Source organism: Dipteris shenzhenensis, chromosome 11 (genome assembly GCF_047967505.1).
Source record: "Dipteris shenzhenensis isolate YYH24624 ecotype China chromosome 11, Dip_SZ_1.0, whole genome shotgun sequence".
NCBI classification, from domain to species: domain Eukaryota; kingdom Viridiplantae; phylum Streptophyta; class Polypodiopsida; order Gleicheniales; family Dipteridaceae; genus Dipteris; species Dipteris shenzhenensis.
The window spans coordinates 14,267,071-14,288,680 of record NC_141606.1 but is presented as its reverse complement, the minus strand read 5'-3'; the positions used below and the strand labels follow the sequence as shown (position 1 = coordinate 14,288,680).

Here is a 21,610-nt window from a genome sequence, read left to right as displayed (position 1 = left end):
GCACTCCACATCCAAAAGCATGTCCTTACCTTGCAACTCCTCCTTCCTTCACCTCCAACCTTGCAACCCATCCTCTCCCTCTCCTCCTCCCTCCTCCTCCTTCCTCCTCCTCCTCCCTCCTCCTCCCTCCTCCTCCTCCTCCTCTCTCCTCCTCCTCCCTCCTCCTCCTCCCTCCTCTCTCTTCTTTCCCCCATGCTCTTACACCTTCTTCCTCTCCCACTCCTATGCTCCCCCTAAACCCTTTGTTCCTCAACCGTTAAACTCCATGATCTATGAGGGAGAAACATAGGAAACATGGCCAATAGTGGAGCATAGTCCATCCTATTAGTTAGGGCTAGGAATAATAGGCATTGATCTCTAAGCTAGGTTAGTGAGCTCTTACTCAGAGGTAGAGATTGGAATTAGATGAGAGACGATTTTTTTTTTGGGGGGGGGGGGGGCCAAAAAAGAGCTACTATAATAACCTTGAGGAACTTTGTACATCATCAGAGTTTATCCATGAAATATCAACTGGCCCTAGAGAGGCCTAAAACCTTCGAAAAAGCTAAAAGCAGCAGACAAAGAAGATATATATCAGCTTCAATTCTTTTTGTATAAACAAGAGGGGAGATGAAAGAAAAAATGGTAACCTCTTCATTGGATCCTGCATTTTGAGCAAGAGTAGCAGCAGCAGTAGCAATAGGGACACCCTGTATAGGATTAAGAGACATCTCCTCAAAAGTATGAGACCAAGGCTGAGTTGGAGGGCCAGTAGCTCCTTTACTTTGGCTAGATGGGTGATGTGTGGAAGTGCCAGCAACCACAATGCTGGGGTCACGGTTGAGGGTGACCTCCTATGGATAAAATGGGGCATCTTGTCATGTTCTAGTTTAGAGACAAAAAATCTACTCTTGTGCTTTGATATAGCTACATTCAACCTTGTGTGTTCCAAGTTGTAAGCCTTTATCTGAAATTCCAATCTTTTTTTTCCTTGTCCCACCATGCAGCAAACAACACATTTATTCATCATGAAACTGAAAATTATTTCTAAATATCCAGATAAACCATAAACCATGTGCCCTTATTTGGAACCAAAGCTCATGCCTGGTTTTGCGTGCATCCCCTCGCAGTATAGCTTTCCAATTAACTGGCTCTCCACACTCATTCTGAATTAACTTCCAAACTCTTCTCGCATGAGGACAAGCCACAAACAAATGAAAAATATCCTCAAAAGTACCAAGGCATCTTTTACACTTCCCATCTCCCTTTTCTATTCTGAGCCACATTAGCCCACACTGCATTATGAAGAATGAGCCAGAAAAGTAGTAAATCTTCTCAAGGACCTTCTTAACCCATAGCTTGTCAAACCTTTCATACCATTTATCCCTACTATCTTATAAATTCCATCTAGAACTAAGAGTTCTAAAGAGATCATCCATATCAACAGTTGGGGTGGGAGTAGGAAGGATTTTGTGAAAAATTAATACAGAACCCCCCTTCCATCTGACATCTCCCTACCATAGTTCCATCTTGCTCATAAGGGATACTTTAATCATGTCAAAATTTACAGAAGGGGTGTGTATATGTTAAATTACACAGTGCAGCGGAATAGAAACTGAACAAGAATAGAGAGTACACCGCAAACTGGAGACGAGAACAAAATTTTCCTTCAATACTGATGTAGTACAGATGATGGCTCCATCCACCCATGCACTCCCACAGTGGAGCTTAGATGACGATCTAAATAGATACCAGGTGAAGAGCTAATAGTTGGAAGATCTGATCTGATTTGATTGATACAATGGACTGGGAAGGTCACCTCTTATAGCTATGAGGGCGGTAGTCAAATCAACGTAGTTGGTGGAGCCAACCAATCAACCTAGTCGGTGAAATCGACTAGTTGTCCATGGAATATTCAAGGAATATTCCCCAGACCCCAGCAAGAGCAAGGGGCTCCCACACAATCAAGACAATGTGCCTCGTTGTGCTACCAACTTACCTACCCTACCTAGCCCATAGGCTACACTCACATAGATCCCCTTTCTACCATCAACGGTCTCATTGATAGACCTCATCTGACATGCAAGTCAGGATCCATCCAATGTCCCGGGTTCACACATGGCTTCTTCTCATATGGGGGCCTTACAACTTGAGCACCTTGGACCATTGGTGGTTATCAAGAGGGTGGGGCATTGAGCATATCTAACACTATATAGGTTATTAAAATCCATAGGTAGGAGGGTTTCTTAATGTTGAGATATCGAGCTCCACTCACGATATGCCAAGGTGACCGTTGTGCATTTATGTCACCGACTTGTTAGCTGCAGATGCGGTTGGTACACTGCCCACGAATAATAGTGATGAGAGAAATGAGCATCTATTTATGGTGCAACACATGACCAATTCTGTGACAAGTGCAAAAGAACGAATGATGTGTGGTATGTTGACTCAGGTGCATAAAACCACATGACAGGTCATGCAGAATGGATGCAGGATACAAGGAAAATGGAAAAACCAGGATTTGTGGAGACTGGTGATGATCCTGCACATCCTATTCTGCAGATTGGTAAAATTCCTTTGTCTATGTAGGATGGGAAAAAGAAATACCTGTCTCATGTATTTCATGTCCCAAATATCACCAAGAACCTGGTTTCTGTTGGTCAAATGGTTGAGCAGGGCTTGCAGGTTAGATTTAATCCTCATGGATGCTTTGTTGAGGATATGAAAAATAACAGTCGCTTGATAGCAAAGGAAAGAAGAAGGGCAGGATGTTTACATTGGATGCGGACATGCCTAAATTGAGTGCAGCAATGTTTGCACATGGGACTGGTGTCGTTGTAGATATTGATATCTGGCATAAACACATTGGTCATGTTAATGTACAGCGACTTAAATCAATGCAAGCCCAAAATATTGTTACAGGATTGCCTAAATTCAAGGTTGCAGAAATGCATAAGTTATGTGAAGCCTATCAATTTGGAAAACAGGCAAGGACACCATTTCCTAGGCATGTTCAAGAGAGCAAGAAGCCATTGGAATTAATCCACTTTGATGTGTGGACTACTAAAGCTACATCTATAAAAGGCTGTCATTATTTTGTCACTTTTATTGATGACTACAGCAGAAAAGTTTGGGTGCATTTTATGAAAAAGAAAAGTGAAGCGTTTGGGCATTTCAAAGCTTTTAAAGCTATGGCTGAAAAAGAAACAGGCCTGCAAATAAAATGTCTAAGGTTAGATGGAGGGGGAGAGTGCCTCTCAAATGAGTTTGCAAGGTTCCTGCAGGAGCATGGCATAAAGCAGCAATATTCATGTAGTCATACCCCACAGCAAAATGGACTTGCAGAAAGGAAAAACAGGCATATTGGAGAGGTATCTCGAGCCATGCTAAATGAAAAAGATGTACCATATTATTATTGGGCTGAAGCAGTTGCTACAATAGTTTACATAATGAACAGGACTCCCACTGCAGCAATACATGGCATGACGCTAGAGGAGATGTATACTGGTAGGAAACCAGATATTTCTCATTTGAAAATTTTTGGTTGCATTGCCTATGTTCATGTGCCAGATGAGTTGAGGTCCAAGTTGGATCCAAAAGCTGAGAAGTGCGTCTTTATTGGTTATTCTCTATAGCAGAAAGGATATAGATGCTATAACCCTTCTACTCATAAGTTTACAGTGAGCAGAGATGTTGTTTTTGATGAGATGAGCAACTAGTATAAACCAGCAAATGTGATGATTGATGTAGATGCACAAAATGGTAATGCTACACAGAATTCACAGCAGCAATCACAAAATATCAGTGGACCTGTAGTGTCCTCTAGCAGTGGTTCACATACTTCACCATGGACAGAGGCAGATTGCGATCAGGAGAATCTCCTCAAAGCGATTCAGATAGTGGTACACAAGTATCACAAAAAGGAAAAGAGAAGGTAGATTAGCCCATGTTTGATGTGAATGCATGTCACTCTTACGTGGATGGTGAATCCAGTGGCTCAGAACATAGCATTGATGATGAGTTGGGTATTCCTTCTATTGTTACACCTGGAGTAAGGAAGACCAGGGATGTTTTGAGAGCAGCTGGAAGTGAGCCTATTTTGCACAAGTCTACCAGAGCTAGGTATCCTATGGATAGGCTAAAATATGATGGATTTACAGCCATTCACTATGCCTATATGGTCAAAGTGATAGAGGAACCAGAACCTAGTTCTTTTGAGCAAGCCATGGGAAATGAAAAATGGGAGAAAGCCATGGATGAAGAAATGGATGCCTTGGATGCAAATGCTACATGGGAATTGGTGCCTTTGCCTAAAGACAAGAATGCAATTGGCTGTAAGTGGGTTTATAAGATCAAGCACAATGCAGATGGTTCTGTGAATAGATACAAGGCAAGATTAGTTGTCAAGGGGTATGCACAGACATATGGCATTGATTATGAAGAAACATTCAATCCGGTTGCAAGGATGGAAACTGTAAGAGCAGTCATTGCTATGACTGCATCAAAGGGATGGTCTTTACATCAGATGGATGTAAAGAATGCCTTCTTGCATGGTGATTTGCAAGAAGAGGTCTTTATGGAGCAGCCACTAGGTTATGTTCATGCTATTCATCTTGAGTTTGTTTGCAGGTTGAAGAAAGCCTTGTATGGCTTGAAGCAAGCACCTAGAGCATGGTCTGACAAGATAGGACAATATCTTGTCACTATTGGCTTTCAAATTTCCAAGGCAGATTTCTCACTCTATGTGAGAAAAATAGAGAAAGGTATCATGCTGCTTATCATTTATGTTGATGATTTGATCATCACAGCTGATAGTGATGAAGATATCCTTCATGTGAAAATGCTATTGAAGCAGAAGTTTGAGATGAAGGATTTGGGAGAGCTGCGTTATTTCTTGGGTATTGAGGTGATTAGATCACCAAGTGGGATACATCTCTTGCAGAGGCAGTATGGATTGGACATGCTGTCCAAATATGGGATGATAGGCTGTAAGCCTATTTCAGTTCCTTTGGAGCAGAATGTGAAGCTGAGCACAGATGCAAGTGAGCTTCTGGAAGACCCTACTATGTACAGACGCATAGTAGGAAGCTTGATTTATATAACTATTACCAGGCCAGATTTAAGCTATGCTATTGGATTGGTAAGTCAGTTTATGCAGGCTCCAAGGAAACCCAATTTGGATGCAGCTAGACGCATACTCAGGTATGTGAAGTCCACATTGCAGTATGGACTATTTTATGAGGCTGGGGTTCTGATACAATTGCATGGATACACTGATGCTGATTGGGCTGGTAGTATTTCTGATAGACGATCTACCAGTGGATATGTGTTCTCTTTTAGGAGTATTGTAGTCACCTGGAGCAGCAAGAAACAGCCTACAGTTGCCTTGTCGAGCACAGAGGCTGAGTACAGGGGTGCAGCAATGGCTGCATGTGAGATAGCTTGGTTGCATAAGCTACTTTATGATATGCATCAGTCTATAGATGGGCCAGTTGTCATTTATTGTGACAACATGAGCAGTATACACTTGGCAAATAACCCAGTCTATCATGCTAGAACAAAGCACATTGAGGTGCATTATCACTATGTGCGGGAGAAGGTTTTACTAGGTCTTATTGATCTAGTTTATGTCAGCACAGAGGATCAGGTAGCTGACATATTCACGAAGGCATTGGACGCAGAGAAGCAGCACAAGTTCAGAGACCTACTTGGTGTGCAAGAATTGGGATTGAGCTCGAGGGGGAGTGTTGAGATATCGAGCTCCACTTGCAATATGCCAGGGTGACCGTTGTGCATTTATGTCACCAACTTGTTAGCTGCAGATGCGGTTGGTACACCGCCCACGAATAATAGCTGGATGACAGTTATCCTTATCTACTCTAGTTCGTGGCTTCGTTAGTATGCCACCTTAGTTAGTTGAGTTTGGTTTGAGACCCACATATAGCGTTCTTCTATTTATTTGTACTAGAGTTCTTTTGGCTTTCACAATTAAGAAGAGGAAAACTATTTTCAGTGTCCACCTGTGTGTCTATTCCCCCATTGTGTATGTGAGAAAGCCGCAAGTGAGACTCCTTCCCTCTCTCCCACTCTATTCACACTTAATACCCCTTGATCGCACTTGCTTTCTTTTTAAGAAGTCGCTTTGGTTGGATTGGAATGTTAGGGTCCTTGGTGGCCTCTTTCTCTTGGCATGTAATTACATTGACAAATTGTGATATTACTTGCCGGACCCAGACTTTGATGGTCCACCCCAATGATGCCGATTGGGACGTTAGTCTTAACCTATTTGTTGTGGGATTTTATTTTTCATGGGACAATCCATATAGGCATGTCCTATGCCACAATCTTTGTAGAGTGGTTGGACCCGCTAAGGTAAGGCAGTGCCATACATCTATGGGAGAGCATAGCTGCATTCTAGTGAAAGAATGTGGGGTTATTCATCAGTGATTTGCTACTACTACTTGCAATGGATCACAGATCTACATTGAATCTTTCAGTTGGGTTGGAACTTGTATTGATTCCTCCAAGGGGAGATGCACTCTTACAACTCAGGGCTGCACTGTAGAGTGATGAGAAGGCTTTCTCCTTCGACTTTCCTAGCTACACACGTGCGCCAAAACCGTGATCTTTGTATCGGGCTCCATATAGCTTCCTAACTATCGTGTAACCTTCTTTCAAAATCCCTCATAATGTAGGAGGGCTTTCCCATTTATAGCCTTTTGATCGTGTCGTCCGACTGGATTCCCTCGCCCACTTTCACCTTGCACTTGGATTTCCTTGACCATCCTTATCTTGAGAACTCTACATTGCCATCAAGTCACCTCTGCGGCTCTTTGTCAATCTGTCATGCCACGTGCCATCATTTCATTGCCTCCTCAGGATGCCTGTCCTTTTGACCTTCCTCCTTTATTGGTTAGTGCTTCGGCCTTCCTCTTTGTTGTTCACCTCCGTCCTTTGTCCATCAACTTTTGCCTTGATTGCTGGTGGTTCGTTCTTCCTTTTTTCACCTTCGTCCTTTATCCTTTGTCAGCTGTCTTCCATCTTTGCCTCTCTCTCTTGGAGGTGGAGTTGTTTTCCTTCTTAGCCTTGTTCGCCTTTGGCTAGATGTTTTGATGGTTTTCTTCATCTTCTCTTCTTTCACTACTCTTCTGCTAGGGTCCTCCTCTCCTTTTCATCAGTGCTCATCCTTCCATTTGGGAGAAATGGGATCTCAAAGGACCTTGTAAGGAATGGTTTAAGAAATGGATTAGTCCTAATGAAAGGCCATGACAGGGTCCAAAGGAGTTCTAACCCCCTACCTTGGTAGGTTTTGATCCCACCTCTTACACCTCTTGCACCCCTCTAACACCTATTGGGAGCCATCAAACTCAAAATTCAAATTTTGAATTCCCTCTCCCTCCCTTCTCCCCCCTCTCTCCTCCCCCCTCCCTCCCTCCTCCTCCCTCCCCCTCCTCCTCCTCCCTCCCTCCTCCCCCCTCCCTCCCTGCCTCCTCTCTCCTCCTCTCCCTCCTCTCTCCTCCTCCTCCTCCTCTTCCTCCTCCATACCTATTAGGCTGCTCCTCCAACAAGCCTATTGCTCCTCCTCCTCCACATTTGCATGATGCTCCTTCTTCATGCCTACATGCTACTAGCCCATGCCTATTGCTCCATGCCTTCATTCTTTCCTTGGTTGCATGCTCCATGCATGTTGCTCCATGCTTGCTTCTACTCCGTGCTGGTTATTCCAAGCCTCCAAGCTCTCCCTACACTCCTTGACTACTCATAGCACAACTTAAGGAAATCTCCAAAAAGTGTTGTGTGAGCTTACAATTGGAAGCTAAATAAGAAATTACACACAATTTGAGATTGAAAGGCACTTCTAAAAATGTGCTCACAATCTTCATTTGCAAGGAAATAAGCATCTTGACATTTGGGTAGAAGGAATCTTGTATCTTATGGACCGTGCCACCCAAAAGAACCTTCCTTTTCATACAATGCATGAACTTGTTTAGTATGTTGGCAATGGACATGTTGTATTGCTTGGTTATTGCAATCGATTAAAGTATGCTCAAACAATGGCCATGCAAGCAAGAAAAGTGCATAGAGCCCAAGCAGAACAATTAGCACATTTAGGAAATAGTACCATTGTCACCATGCACAACTCTATGCTAGATCTTCAAAGGCAGAACAAGGATCTTTAGGAATTGTGAGGATCACTCTATAAGCTATTTGAAACTAAAAAAGACTTGGAAAGATATATCTATAGCAGCCAAGTCCAATGGGATATAGAGAAGGACGAGAGAAGATAGTAGAACGAGTGCAAAACTTGAAAGAAACACCTTGGTATTGAAGGATAGGAAAGATGATTATGATACATGGATGCATTGGCACCCACTGGTGGTATTGAAGGATAGGAAAAGATGATTATGATACATGGATGCATTGGCATCCATTGGTGGTGCTAGGAAGAGGAAAATCTGTGCTACAAGGTTGGTTATGAAATTTCTTGCTCTTGTGCTACATTGTTTGTGCTAAGTTTCACTTTTGTTCTACTTCAGGAACATCATGGAAGATGTGATGCGAAGAATGGACAAAGATGGTATTCATTGTTCATACATTGTAGCCAGTTTATTTAAGCCAATTGATGTCATTGGGATACTAAAGGACAAGACACAAACGTTTGTCTGTGCAAGTTGCTGAGGAGGTGATGAGCAACTTCAATGACATTGTGGATGCAAAGGAGATGCTTGGAGCTTGTGACACTACATGTGTAATTTGTCAAGCTACACCTCTATTTTTAAAAATTTCAACTCCGCTCTTCTTGAAAGATAAGAAATCCATAGTGCCACTGCCCACACCTTAGCCTACAAATCTTGCATCGCAAGAAACAAACTGAAGTGCAAGAAAAATGCTTGGATGGTACCATCGTGAAAGTGGTACAATGACTTGGAACATTCAAGTTTCAAAAGAAATCTGGCGTGCAATCATGATGAATGCTTGGATGTTGAGAAACTGCAACAAAAAATGGTCGAATTCTATGGAATTAAAGAAGATGGTAAGGGAAACTCTATCATAGAATTAAAGATGGTAAGGGGAACTTCATCACAGGGTAAGGGGGATTAAAGAAGACAGCAAGGGGAACTCCATCATAGGATTGCACTTTACTTGGTTTTATTTTCTATATCCCGTATATCATAACAATGGTAAGCTCATTTTTTAATCAAAATGGATGAATCTCAGTTGGTCAAAGCTAGAGAGGGTGAGCATTTGTATCATGAACAAAGCCTTAGCCTTTGTTCAAGGGGATGATGTCGTAATTCAATTTGAGAAAGACATATGGTGTCTTGTAGCATTGGAGACTCAAAAGCATGCCATGAGACTTTGAAGTGGGTTCTATAGAGAATAGGAATCCCATCAATTATTCGAAGACAAGAGGCCTCGAGGGCAAAATTTGAGAGTGGATGGGCATGGAACATTTCTAGTTGAATGGCATCTTGCTGGAGATTCAAAGACACTCAAGTGCTTGCATGGTTGTGATACATGGGCAAATGCAACATTCACATGTTTGTATTGCATGTGTTCTCAACAGTAGCAAAAGGAAGGACTACAATGGGAGAATGGCATTCTCTTATTAGGAAAAAAAGGGACTCATTTGGGGCCTTTTGGCCAAAATGAAAAATCCCTCTCCACCAACCACAAGAGAGCCAATGTAACATTGGTGAATTAAGAAAATACCAAATAATTTCACATAATAAGAGAAAGAAAGAAAATTTACAGATGTAAAATTGTATAAACTTGACAAGGAGTCATTTTCCAAAAAGATCACGGACTCAAATGTGATTTCCCTCCTAAACTAGTTTTTCACTTGTATGGATCAAAGATTCAAATGTGCTTTCTTGAGTTTAGGATTCTCTTGCTTTTACTCCTAGTTCTCCTGCTTGCACTTTCCATCAATGGCAATAGGCAGCCCAGGGTGTCTTTCTTGCCTAAATGGGCTTTGTTGCTTGTGTTTGTGCTTTCCCTCCTAGAGCTCTTGCTTGCATTTCAACCATTTGCAAGTTTAGTTCTCTTTCATGAATCATCCATGGCAATAGGACTCTAGGGCATCCCAATGCAAAGCGCTCTGTAACTTAGAATGCAGAAGACCTTGACATAGAGGTGAGCATGTCCACAAATTCAAAATGTGGGTGAATGAAGAAGTAGGATGCAAAATGCGGTTAACAATTGCTTACTCCCATGCCACTATCCATAATGACTCCTTGAATTTATTGCCTCTTATTCTTTGCCGTGATGATGAGGACTACCTCATCAACCATGAGGGTATTAGTCCATTGGGATTGTCACCCAGGAGTCCACCACTAGTGCATTTTACTTTTGCTCTTAACTAAGTTGCTTGGAAAAACATCCCTAGCATTAAGCGACTATTTGCAAGATCTCATCCATTGTTAATCTTACCTATACTTGAAAATGACTCCCATGCTTGTGTTACCTCAGATCTTGCCCATCACCTCAACTCCTCTCGGTTCTGGTGTGCTTGATGATGCTTTGCCCTACTCAATTGTAGCTACATTTGGAACAGAGGTTGATTTAGTTGGGAGCTTAAGTACAGTGTTCTTTCCCTTCAATTCCTTAGCCACTTTAGATGCCACCAAAATCTATTCTCTACAATTAATGTCTCTGGTTGGAGGTGATGACTAAGTGACTGCATTGATGATAGGTAATTTTGAAACCTCAGTGAGAATCATTAGCATTTTGAGTCCATTTCCCATCTTTTAGCATTGTTCTCAAGAATCTTAATACATTCTAGCCAAATCTTGCATTCTAACTTGACATGACCATCATCCTCACAAAAAAGCATCTTACCGTTGATGGGCCTCAATTGTGGCATTGACGTTGATCACCTGATCCTTGGCTTCTCTGGCACACGCATCACAGTACTTGGTTCTACACTCCTCCTTAGTATAGCCTTGATGCAATGATTTGTCATGTCACCACTCTTCACTCAATCCATGTCACCTCGGATACCCATTTCTTATAGTTCCTTTTTGAGTTTGGAAGTGAGTCTATCCTTCATTGGTGATGTTGAGATGTCTTCATCCTTGGTCTCACTCTTTTTCTTTTGCTTTAGATTGGTAGCTTCACTCTTTTCTAAGGTAATGGCTTGGTTAAGGAGCTCGTCATATGTCTTGGTTGGGTTCACTATCTTGAGTGAATGTAGGTCCAAGTGTGAGCTCATAAATAACAAAGTACGCATTGACTTGTCATCAAGTAGTGTAGTTATTTGGTTTATCAAGGTTTGAAACCCTATATAGCCTCACCTTTCTTTTGATTTACATCATTAAACTTGGTCTGGACATTCTCCTCAGTGATTTCTTGCTCAAATCTCCTAGGAAACCCTCGCACATGTACTACCAATCTACGAAGTACCCAATAAGGAACTGATTGAACCATCTCTATGTAGTCTTCACCAAAGTGCGATAAAAATAATTCCCTTGGTCTATGCTCCATTGATGTGGCACACTTGTGAATCACTCTTTAAATGACTGCAAGGGTCTCTTGGAATTTTACCTTGATGAGCTGGGCCACTTTCAGCTTTGATTTTAACATCCACCTCTGGGCTTCTCGGCCTTGATCGCTTCATTACTTTACGTTTCAGGCTTCGAATTGTTTCTCTAGCTTCTTGGTGGGTGGTTGGCCTTTACTTTGGGCTTTGCTTGGCCACTAGTTGTGCATGCCTTACTCATCAATGTGCAACTAAAAATACTACAAACACAAGGGAGAAGAAGAGGTTTCATACGTACAAGAGGGAGTGGAAGCTCCAAGACGTGGACATGCTTCGATTTTAAGCTTCAACTTCCCACCCCTGGTCTAGTGCATTACTCTCGGTTTGATGTGCATTGTGACTTGGGGTTCTTTACCATTTTCGGTATGACGTGTTCATTGTTAATGGATGCTCTTCTAGAGTCCAGATGTCACGTCCTTGCTCTTGCAAGTCTCTAGGCTTGTTTTCTTGTACACTTCTAGTACATGGCCTCACTCTTGCAATTGCTCTCCAAGCCGTGCACGTCTTGATTTTCCTTTGCTTCTCTCTCTCTCTCTCTCTCTCTCTCTCTCTCTCTCTCTCTCTCTCTCTCGTACTCATCCATCATGGTCAGGACTCCCTCACAGCTTGTCTTTTGCAATGTGATATTCTCCACCTTGCCTTGGGACAAGTCATACTCTCTCAGTTGGTTGATGGTCGTTCTCATAGCTTGCCTCATAGGCGGGTTCCTAGAAGTAATTTGAATCTAGCTCTCTATAGAAGAATTCAAGAATGCTGAAAGTCTTCACACTATGGTAGCCTCGAGGGTCCTTTTGTGTCTTCCTCCAGATGTCATGTCCTTGCTCTTGCGAGTCTCTAGGCTTGTTTCCCTGTACACTTCTAGTGCATGGCCTCACTCTTGCAATTGCTCTCCAAGCCATGTACGTCTTGATTTTCCTTTGCTTCTCTCTCTCTCTCTCTCTCTCTCTCTCTCTCTCTCTCTCTCTCGTACTCATCCATCAACTCCCTCGCAGATTGTCTTCTGTAATGTGATATTCTCCACCTCGCCTTGGGACAAGTCATACTCTCTCAGTTGGTGGTTGATGGTCATTCTCATAGCTTGGCTCATAGGAAGGTTCTTGGAAGTAAATAGAATTCTAGCTCTCTATAGAAGAATTCAAGAATGCTGAAAGTCTTCACCTTATGGTAGCCTCGAGGGTCCTTTTGTGTCTTGCTCCTCGGCATATTTTGGTCTCAAATCAGGGATTGGTTCAATCTTGTACTCACCATAGTAGTTAGACAACATCTCTCATTGAGCAACACTAGGTATTTTCACTCCTCGTGCTCTTTGCCACCGGGACCACTTGCTATCCTTGATGTTTGTCATCAGTCATCTGTCCCTAGCTCCACATTCAATTCTAATAATAGATCAACTTCGTTTTGCCAACTCCTACTACCTCGATGCAAGTGGTCTTCTTGCTGATCACATACCTCTCACACATTTTGAGTATGTCTTAGACATTTGCTAAAGCTCCAAGTACTTTGCAAACTACTTGAATGCATCCTTCCATCTAAAGGCCTATTGAGATGCATGTCTTGAGAAGCCGCAAGTCATCTTCTAACTCCCGGACTACTTGTTTGTAATAATATGCTCCTCCAACTATAGCCCATTAAGTGGAACAATTAATGCCCTTGTCCTTTAAAGAGCCTCTAAGAGCACAAACTGCATCATGATTTGAGTCATGTCTTGTATTGATCGAGGCCAATTATTGACATAAAAAATGCCACCCATAAATGAACTATCCATAGCAAATCAAAGCATGAGACACCATCAAAACAATGGATCTATGGAGCTAAGAAAGAGGCTATATCCCCGCTGGTGGATCTTCCATCATTTACATCATTGCCCAATCAACATTGGTATATCCACGAAAGTGTAAGTCTGCTAACATGGCATAATGCAATCCATAATCCCATGTGCCATGCAAGTATTTGAGAACTTTTTGGTTGCAACAACAAGATGGGTCTTCTAAGATAGTGGCCATCCCTTACACAAGAGGTTAAACCTTCCATGCAAAGTCGACAGAAAGCACACCATAGATTTGAATGCTTCATATTTGCAATTGTATGTAGAAGACCTTGGTTGGGATCTTGTATGAGACAAAGTATTTAAACTCTTATTTTCTCCTGGCTTTCTACCAGGCTCCCATATTCATCATGATATGACATGCCTTCTTTCATAAATGTGCCTTTTTATTCAAATTTGGTAGTCCAAGACTCTTTAAGCTTGCTATGGCTTCATTGCTTATTGTTTTGATTGGGAGGTGTGATATTACAAGAGGAAACTTGAACCTATGCCCCACATAAATTTCTCAAAGACCAGATACTTTCGATAATTTTGCATTTGGCATAGCCACTATGAACGAGCATGAATATGTGCTTTCCCGAATGTGTAGGGTTGGTGGAGTCTGCCATTCATTGGTAGGGCTAATGAGAGGCTTGTTGGAGGGGGGTTTGAGGAGAGAGCCCTATATGTTCAAAGAATGGGAGAAAATGACGAGTAGTGAAGAGAGCTACAAGTCATTTTTTGGGGTCTTTTCGGTCGAAAAGTTGTGACTCTGACCTATTCTCATAGGTGAGGGGCTTAAGGGAGGTTGAGTGAGAAAACGTTTCTTAGTTTTGTTGATGGAGGTAAGGTGGGAAGAAACCCAAAGAAACCATGCATGCTGGTTAGTATGCAGCTTCCTTCGAAGTCAACAAAGCCATAGTGGGCTGCTCCATGAGCACAAAGTAGTATTCGGAAGTGGATCGTTGTGTCCATGTCTTGTGGCTTGACTCTGCATCACAAAGCTCACCATATCCGATGAACGTTGTACGGACATGGAGAGGAAGGAGTGGTGGGTTAGTTGACTAGAAGGTTAGATGGGATGATGAAGAGGCCATGTACATCACATGCCATGATGGGCCAAAAGCCACCTGCTTCTTGTTGAGCTATGAGCACAAAGTAGTATCATCACTGTGTGTCCATGTTTTGGGACGAGTTTGCATCACAATACCTATGGAAATTGATTCCATGAAGTTAGAAATCATTCTCGCTCAATGCCCATTGAGGGAAAATGCCAATCCAATGGAAGTGTCAATCCAGCGTTCCCATGTCTTATATGCTTGCAAATGCCCATCTTGCATGTTCATAAAGCTGACAACCTCACAAATTTGGAGAAAAGAACGCCCTTGGATTCCACAAATGGCAACACAACGTCACAAATTTAGAGAAAAGAACGCCCTTGGATTCCACAAATGGCAACACAACCTCAAAATGCCCGCTTAGTGAGAAGAAAAAACCGTTTCCAACAAGCATTCCAATGCTCAATTCTGGCACCTACCTTTATGGAGCAGTGGGGTGGGAATGTAGCTAGCCCTAGCATTTTGTGGCTTTTACACTCAATAGGAGATACGGGCTCTATGAGGCTGGTCCCAATCACGGCTATGTGAGTGGGATTGCCACAAAACACCAATGCCCAACTTGTTCCCGTGCCATGCCCACTTGGCCGCCGCACCCAGATAGCATTCTATGCTCTGCACTTCGGCAATACGAGGAGAGCCTCCAAACTGACTTTCATTGCCACCAAGATCTGAGGGGCGAGTTTACAGTTCGACTCTAGGAATGGTATAGTGGGAATGGCAGATTTGGTGAGCAGTTAGGCCATGCCAAACCCCATGAATGTTTTTATAGGGCGATGTGAGTTGAGGGTATTGACACACTTGTGTGCCCGTGGGCACGCTCAAGGCGCATGGACAAGCAAGATCACCCGCCCCCATGGATCGCCCACGGGTGAGATGCATGTAGTGCATCCTAGGCGACCATAGTGCGAAACACGTTGAGATGATACTAAGGGGACATGCCACGACGGGTAGTGGAGCCTTTTATGTAATATATATAAAAACACATCTAACTAATATATATATATATATATAAACACACACAAAAACATAAATAAATAGACAGACTACAAGAAACAATAGTACTGAAATGGCAAAACGTGATCTACATAACATTTCACGTACTTTGTCTGTCTTCTCTTGCAGAAGCCAACCTTCTTCTTCAGCCTTCACCTGCATCATGCTTCGACCTTGCATCCCTCCCTTCCAATCCTCTCCTGCATTTCATCCGCCTTCCTTCTCTCTATCGGATCAAATAGACATATCCCACAATGCCGCCTTTCCTTCATCAGGTATTCTTGCTCCCTCCTCATCTGCCTGCCAGTTTTGTAGACATCATTCAAGCCGATTCTCCATGGCTGTTTTTTTCTGAATGCCCATTCGCTCCCCTCATCCCAAGCAATGTAGCAGAGGGGAGGGAGAGAGAGAGAGAGAGAGAGAGAGCCTCACTAGTTTGTTCTCGATGTCATTACGCTGTTGAGGATGACTGTGAACGGTTCTGGATTTGTTTGCTGTTGGTGCAAGGTGCGACCTGGAAGTTTAGCTGAATGTTGAGCGAAATATAGCTTCCTTCAAATAATGGGGCGAAACGGTGGATCGGAAAACAAACCATTATTGCGCTCAGTTTGTGTCATGCTGGTAGCTCTGTTACTTCTTTGCGTCTATTATGGCTCGTCTACTGTCTCAAGCAGAAGAGACTACCAAGAAGACAAGTCCAAAAAGGTTCACAAGGACGAGAAATTCGAAAGCAGGAAGACTTTCATAGAAAGGCGAGACGCTGACCTGAAGTTGGCAAGCTTGGGGGAAGATGAACCTAGAGGCGCAGACAATGAGATTGCGGAGCAGAATGAGAAGAAAGACGAAGAGGAGAAACATGTTAAGACCAGAAAAAGAAAGCACGAGATTATTGAGGACAGCAGCGTTATTGACATACCGATAAAGACTTTTCTTGTATACTTTCTTTCCATGTCTCCAGGCTATCGCCCTCCTCACAGCCACTCTGTTTTTTCATGGAATGCACTCAGAAATTCTTGCATTGTTTCACAATTTCCATTTGAACAATACACTATGACTTACGACTAAAAGCCATATGTTGCAGGTGTGTGATTCCCGTTATTCGGAGTTGGTTCCATGTCTGGATCGTCACCTGCAGAGCCAGCTCAAATTGAAATTGAATCAATCACTTATGGAACATTACGAGCGCCATTGTCCTCCTCCCCAGCGACGTCTAAATTGTCTGATACCGCCACCTACAAACTATAAGGCATGTGCGTGCGATTGTTTTGATTTGTTTGCTTCCTGAATCCCTTCCATAAAACCCAAAATAGCGTTTGAATATCGCCTCTCTTTGAGAATCTTGTTTTGCGTTGGTATCAACAAAAACTCTTTTCATGTCTGCGTCATATAAGCATGCTGCAATTTTTTCACATGTGTAGCTCAGGCAAGCTGTTGAACTTTTAAGCATGCGCTGTTTTTATTCCATGCCTGTCTCTATCGCCAAAACCCGCTACAGAGGTTTATTTGAAGTTTACAGCCCCTGCTCATGTATCTTGTCGTAGTGTTAGGTCAGCTAGACATATTTGTCATAGGTCGTACAGGATTTAATTGCTACCCTTTCGAATATAGGCGTATGCAGTTGAGACTCCAGCAGAAATTCAGAAAATGCATGGGATGCTGTGAACCATAATGGCATTTAAACATCCTTGGTAAAACTCCTCCGTTCGATTAAAGAGAGTTAAAGGGGATAAACATTGAGGGAAGTCTCAAGAAAATTGAGCTTTCTTCAAAGGAGAAAAGTTTCTATACCTTACATAGGCAAATTGGAAAGTGTGGGCTTTAAAAGGCTACCAAACGAAGCAGAGGTAATGGTTTTGATAGGGCGTCCTGATTGTCAGAGAAATGAACGCCCTGGAGAAAGTAATGAAGGTAAGAGGCTCAGTGAAAAATGAGCTAAACTGAAGATAAAATAGCCTTTGAGATTTGCAGAAGACGCGTGAACTCTTGTGTGGAACGAAGGGATGAGGATCACCCCCTGCAAGAGCTCATGGAATATATTTCTGTACTCCAATAACGCCTAGATTTTAGTGTTCCAGAACTCTGAATGGAACCAATAGAAAACCTCCGCCCACCTAGCTTCAGTAGTGGGGTAAATTCTGAAGTTTCACATACTGTCCTCCATGGGTGCGCTTTATCTTGATGATAAAAGGACCTGTTCCTGTATGACAATCTCATCTTATTCACCTCCCAAAATGCTGAAATAAACTGACGTGTATCTTGAAGCTTGCTTTGTGGAATCTCGACAATACTCATTCACCTTGTAGTAAGCTGCCCTCTTATCATTTATTTGCAGATGTCCTCTGGTGTTCTTGTGAATGACAATGTGCTGCTTCATGTAATCATAGGATATGGTGCCTTGGATGAATGAAATGTCAAAGTCAGCCTTCGGCTAGTACCCGCAGCTGACACCTTGTTAAGTGCCTCACTCTGATGATCTGTCTCAGAAAGGAAAGAAGAAAAAAGCTCTAGCTTGGTTCCCAAATTGTCAAAGGGTGCTTGCCAAAAATCTCTTAGCCTGTATCTTCCATTCTTCAGCATCTTGCCTGACTGGTTTTTGTCCCTTTAACTTTTGAAGCGGACAGTCTCCAAACTTCTATTGCACATACGTTAAGGATCTTATTACTAAGAAATGATAATAAGGGTAAGAGTGAGAAAATGGTAAGTGAACCACACACAAGCAAGTAGCTTACAATGTACAACTATCGTACAATGCTGATTATATGCATACAATCCCAAAAGCAGCGAAACTCCAAAGGGGCTGTGTTAGTAGATAGGAGTGTAGATTACGAAGTGCAAGAGGAGTGCAGATGATAATAATCATACTAGCGATGATTGGGAACCTCAAATTTGTGCTAAAATATGTTTATCAAGGATCCTGAAGCAAGCTTGCATCTATGTGTCCTGAGCATTTCGTCTCCGTGCCATGCAGCCTGAAAATGTATCTGATCCGAGCGGACCAGGAGGCTAGAGGGGATTGAATCCATCTTTGAAAAGGCTGTGTGTGTGTGTGGGCGGGGGGGGGGGGGCGGGGGGTAGATGGGTAGATACATTAATAGGTAAGTAAATAGCTGCTGTATAAGCATGAATGCAAATCTCAGTCCGCAGACTATTTACCCCGAGTTGCAGCCACGTGCTACAGTAGTATGCACTGTATGTGCATGCCTAAGAGCATGTATGTCAATAATTTAATCCCACCATCAGCACTAATGAACTCAAGAGAGGATACAGTAGCTTGTCGATGATGTAGTTTATGATTTGCAACCTTTTGGTGGCTATCATGAGTTTTGTAAGCGAGTTTATGATTTTCAGCTAAAGAATTAGGATTTGCTTCCATCTTGATTTTGGTACAGGTGAATTCAGTAGAATTCCTGGTCCCAAGTTTCAAGAAAGTATTTGTTTTATTCAGTTCTTGTTTAACTGAACAAACTGTCTCTAAATCATTTGAAAGAGTTTTTAAAACTTTGGTTGCAGGTATCGATTCAGTGGCCAGCAAGCAGGGATGAAGTTTGGCAGGCAAATGTGCCTCATACGTTCCTTGCCATGGAAAAGTCAGACCAACATTGGATGGCAATTAATGGCGACAAAGTAAAATTTCCTGGAGGAGGAACTCATTTTCATGATGGTGCTGACAAATACATTGCTTCTCTTGCAAAGGTTTGTGATTTCCCTGGAGTTATTATATGGAATGCTCTCCTGGCAGTTCTGGCTTATGTGCAAGAGCCAAAAATGAGTCCAAGATGTAGGATGATGTATTTTTCTTCTTTTTGTTGGACTAAAGAGTGCAAATGTGCAGATGTTAAAATATCCATTTGGACACCTGAGCAATCATGGAAAGATCAGAACTGTCCTGGATGTGGGATGTGGGGTTGCAAGTTTTGGTGCATATTTGCTACCTCTAGACATATTAGCCATGTCTGTTGCACCAAATGATGTACATGAGAATCAAATTCAATTTGCATTGGAAAGAGGCATTCCTTCTACCCTTGGTGTGTTAGGAACTATGAGACTTCCATTTCCCAGCAAAGCATTTGATATGGCACACTGTTCTCGCTGTCGCATAGATTGGCTGCAGCGAGATGGTATTCTTCTTCTTGAGGTGGACAGGTTATTGAGGCCAGGTGGCTATTTTGCTTGGTCTTCTCCACCTGCATATAGGGACGATGCAGAAGACATGCAAATATGGAATGATATGAGTGATCTTGTAGAGAGAATGTGCTGGTCCATTGCAGCTAAGGAAGGCCAGACTGTCATATGGATGAAACCCTTAACAAATGAGTGCTATAGAAAGAGAGCACGAGAAACAGCTCCCCCTCTATGCGACAAAGAGGAGGATCCTGATGCTGCCTGGGATGTGCCTTTGAAGGTGTGTATCACACCTTTATCGCAGTGTGAGTATTCTCCTCTTTTTTGCGTCTATTGGTGTGTTCTGTGTTGAATTCATTTTATCTGTAAATAGATTAAGTACGTTCCTTATTTATCAGAATTTGTAAATTTTACCTGTTACGTGGAGGATGTGCCTTTACCTTCTGGTGTAGTGGCATGATACCTAGAATCTTCAAGAATTCACATATGCTAGATCTGGAACTAGTGATTATGGGCCATAATGTGGATGCTATTTGTATCCCGTGTGTTTTAAAGATACAACAGCCTTATGTTTATTCTGTTTGTGCAGATAATGATCATACACAGGGCATTGGATTGCCACCTTGGCCAAGGAGGCTTATTTCTGCACCTCAGCGATTACAGGGTCTAGGAGTTAGTGACAAACAGTTTCGAGTAGACAAAGTATTGACCTTCTAAACATGACACATGCACAGAGTATTTGGCATATCACCTTTTTGTGTCTCCTAGGTGTGGACAATCTGCACAGTGGCCATCTGATATCCTATTGTTGCTTATATGATGCCTTGTAACATCCAGATGGCTTGGCGTTCGCGGGTGGACTTCTATTGGAAGCAGCTAAGCCCAGAGATTGACAAATCCACATTCAGGAATGTCATGGACATGAAAGCTCATTTTGGAGGATTTGCTGCTGCTTTAAAGGATAAGCCTGTTTGGGTCATGAATGTTGTCCCACATTCTGGGCCCAATACTTTGACGGTTATATATGATCGGGGTCTTATAGGTTCTTTGCACAACTGGTGAGTCCATTTGTTTCATGGTTCCAATTGCAAATGTGCATACACTGAAATGTTAAGGTTGAAAAAAGTGAACGATTTTACTCTCTGGAACATTTGGCAAATTCGTGCCCTTTAATGAAGTCTTTTGTTAAATTCTCAGGTGTGAGGCGTTTTCAACCTATCCACGAACATTCGACCTTCTACATGCCTGGAAGATCTTCACTGACATCGAGAATCTAGGCTGCAGCGTTGAAGATTTGCTGCTGGAGATGGATCGCATACTTAGGCCCTTTGGTTTTGTGATAATCAGGGACAAGTCTTCTCTTGTGGAACAGATAAGCAAACATTTGAAAGCTCTACATTGGGACGCTTGGTCAAACGTGGTCAAAGCAGAGGCTGATGCTATTTCAACTGATGATGAAAGAATTTTATTCGCAAGAAAGCAGCTATGGAAACCTGATGCAGATATCCTCTAACAGGTTGAGTTCATTGATTGCCTTAAAAAATCAAACCACGTTACTCCCATGGATAAAAAACGGCTGTTTTGCTTCAACTAAGAGGAAACAGATATGATTGACTGGAAAGCTAGTTTACCTTGTACTGTTATATAAATGGAAATTGTACTCTTGCATTCTTGAGAACGGGTTTTTTTTCATACATTTTGTTAAACTTAGCTTTCAGTCCCTTGCTGGAGTCCTTTGGCAATGTACGGTAATGTGATTTTCCTTTTTCTATTTTTTGAGTTTCTCGAAAATCAATACAAGTGAATCCTAGCTAGCATATGCCTTTACAAAATTAGCCTCCTCATGATCTCCATAGTTAATCACACGTGGTCATACATGGGCATCAGGATGTGTTGCCGTGAAGATTCGTTTCTCTTTTGCTCTTACATGTTTTCTTTAGTCAGGCGGCATTGTCCCATCAAGTGAAAATTCTAGCCCTGTTGCAGCCACGTGTCATGCCCAAAAAAAAGTCACACTTCAAAAAAGCCGTGAGCCTCCTTTATTTGCATTGG

The 21,610-nt window shown here is 42.4% G+C and overlaps 1 protein-coding gene across 1 annotated transcript; it reads left to right on the top strand.

Annotated features, from left to right (window-relative positions):
- Positions 1 to 15,982: 15,982 nt before the first annotated feature.
- Positions 15,983 to 21,270, top strand: LOC147896647 (putative methyltransferase PMT3). The gene is made up of 7 exons (XM_087381034.1): positions 15,983 to 16,369; positions 16,518 to 16,682; positions 18,947 to 19,129; positions 19,269 to 19,863; positions 20,148 to 20,260; positions 20,396 to 20,616; positions 20,756 to 21,270. The coding sequence occupies exons 1-7, from the start codon at positions 15,998 to 16,000 to the stop codon at positions 21,069 to 21,071; spliced, it is 1,965 nt and encodes a 654-aa protein (XP_087237160.1). The 5' UTR covers positions 15,983 to 15,997; the 3' UTR covers positions 21,072 to 21,270.
- The last annotated feature ends 340 nt before the right edge of the window (positions 21,271 to 21,610 follow it).

Bases quoted from the DNA above. Each gene is read 5' to 3' on its own strand.
- LOC147896647 (XM_087381034.1), top strand. From the start codon at position 15,998: ATGGGGCGAAACGGTGGATCGGAAAACAAACCATTATTGCGCTCAGTT. The intron at 16,370-16,517 runs GTATACTTTCTT...CATATGTTGCAG, and splicing joins TACCGATAAAGACTTTTCTT to GTGTGTGATTCCCGTTATTC. The intron at 19,864-20,147 runs GTGAGTATTCTC...CTGTTTGTGCAG, and splicing joins TATCACACCTTTATCGCAGT to ATAATGATCATACACAGGGC.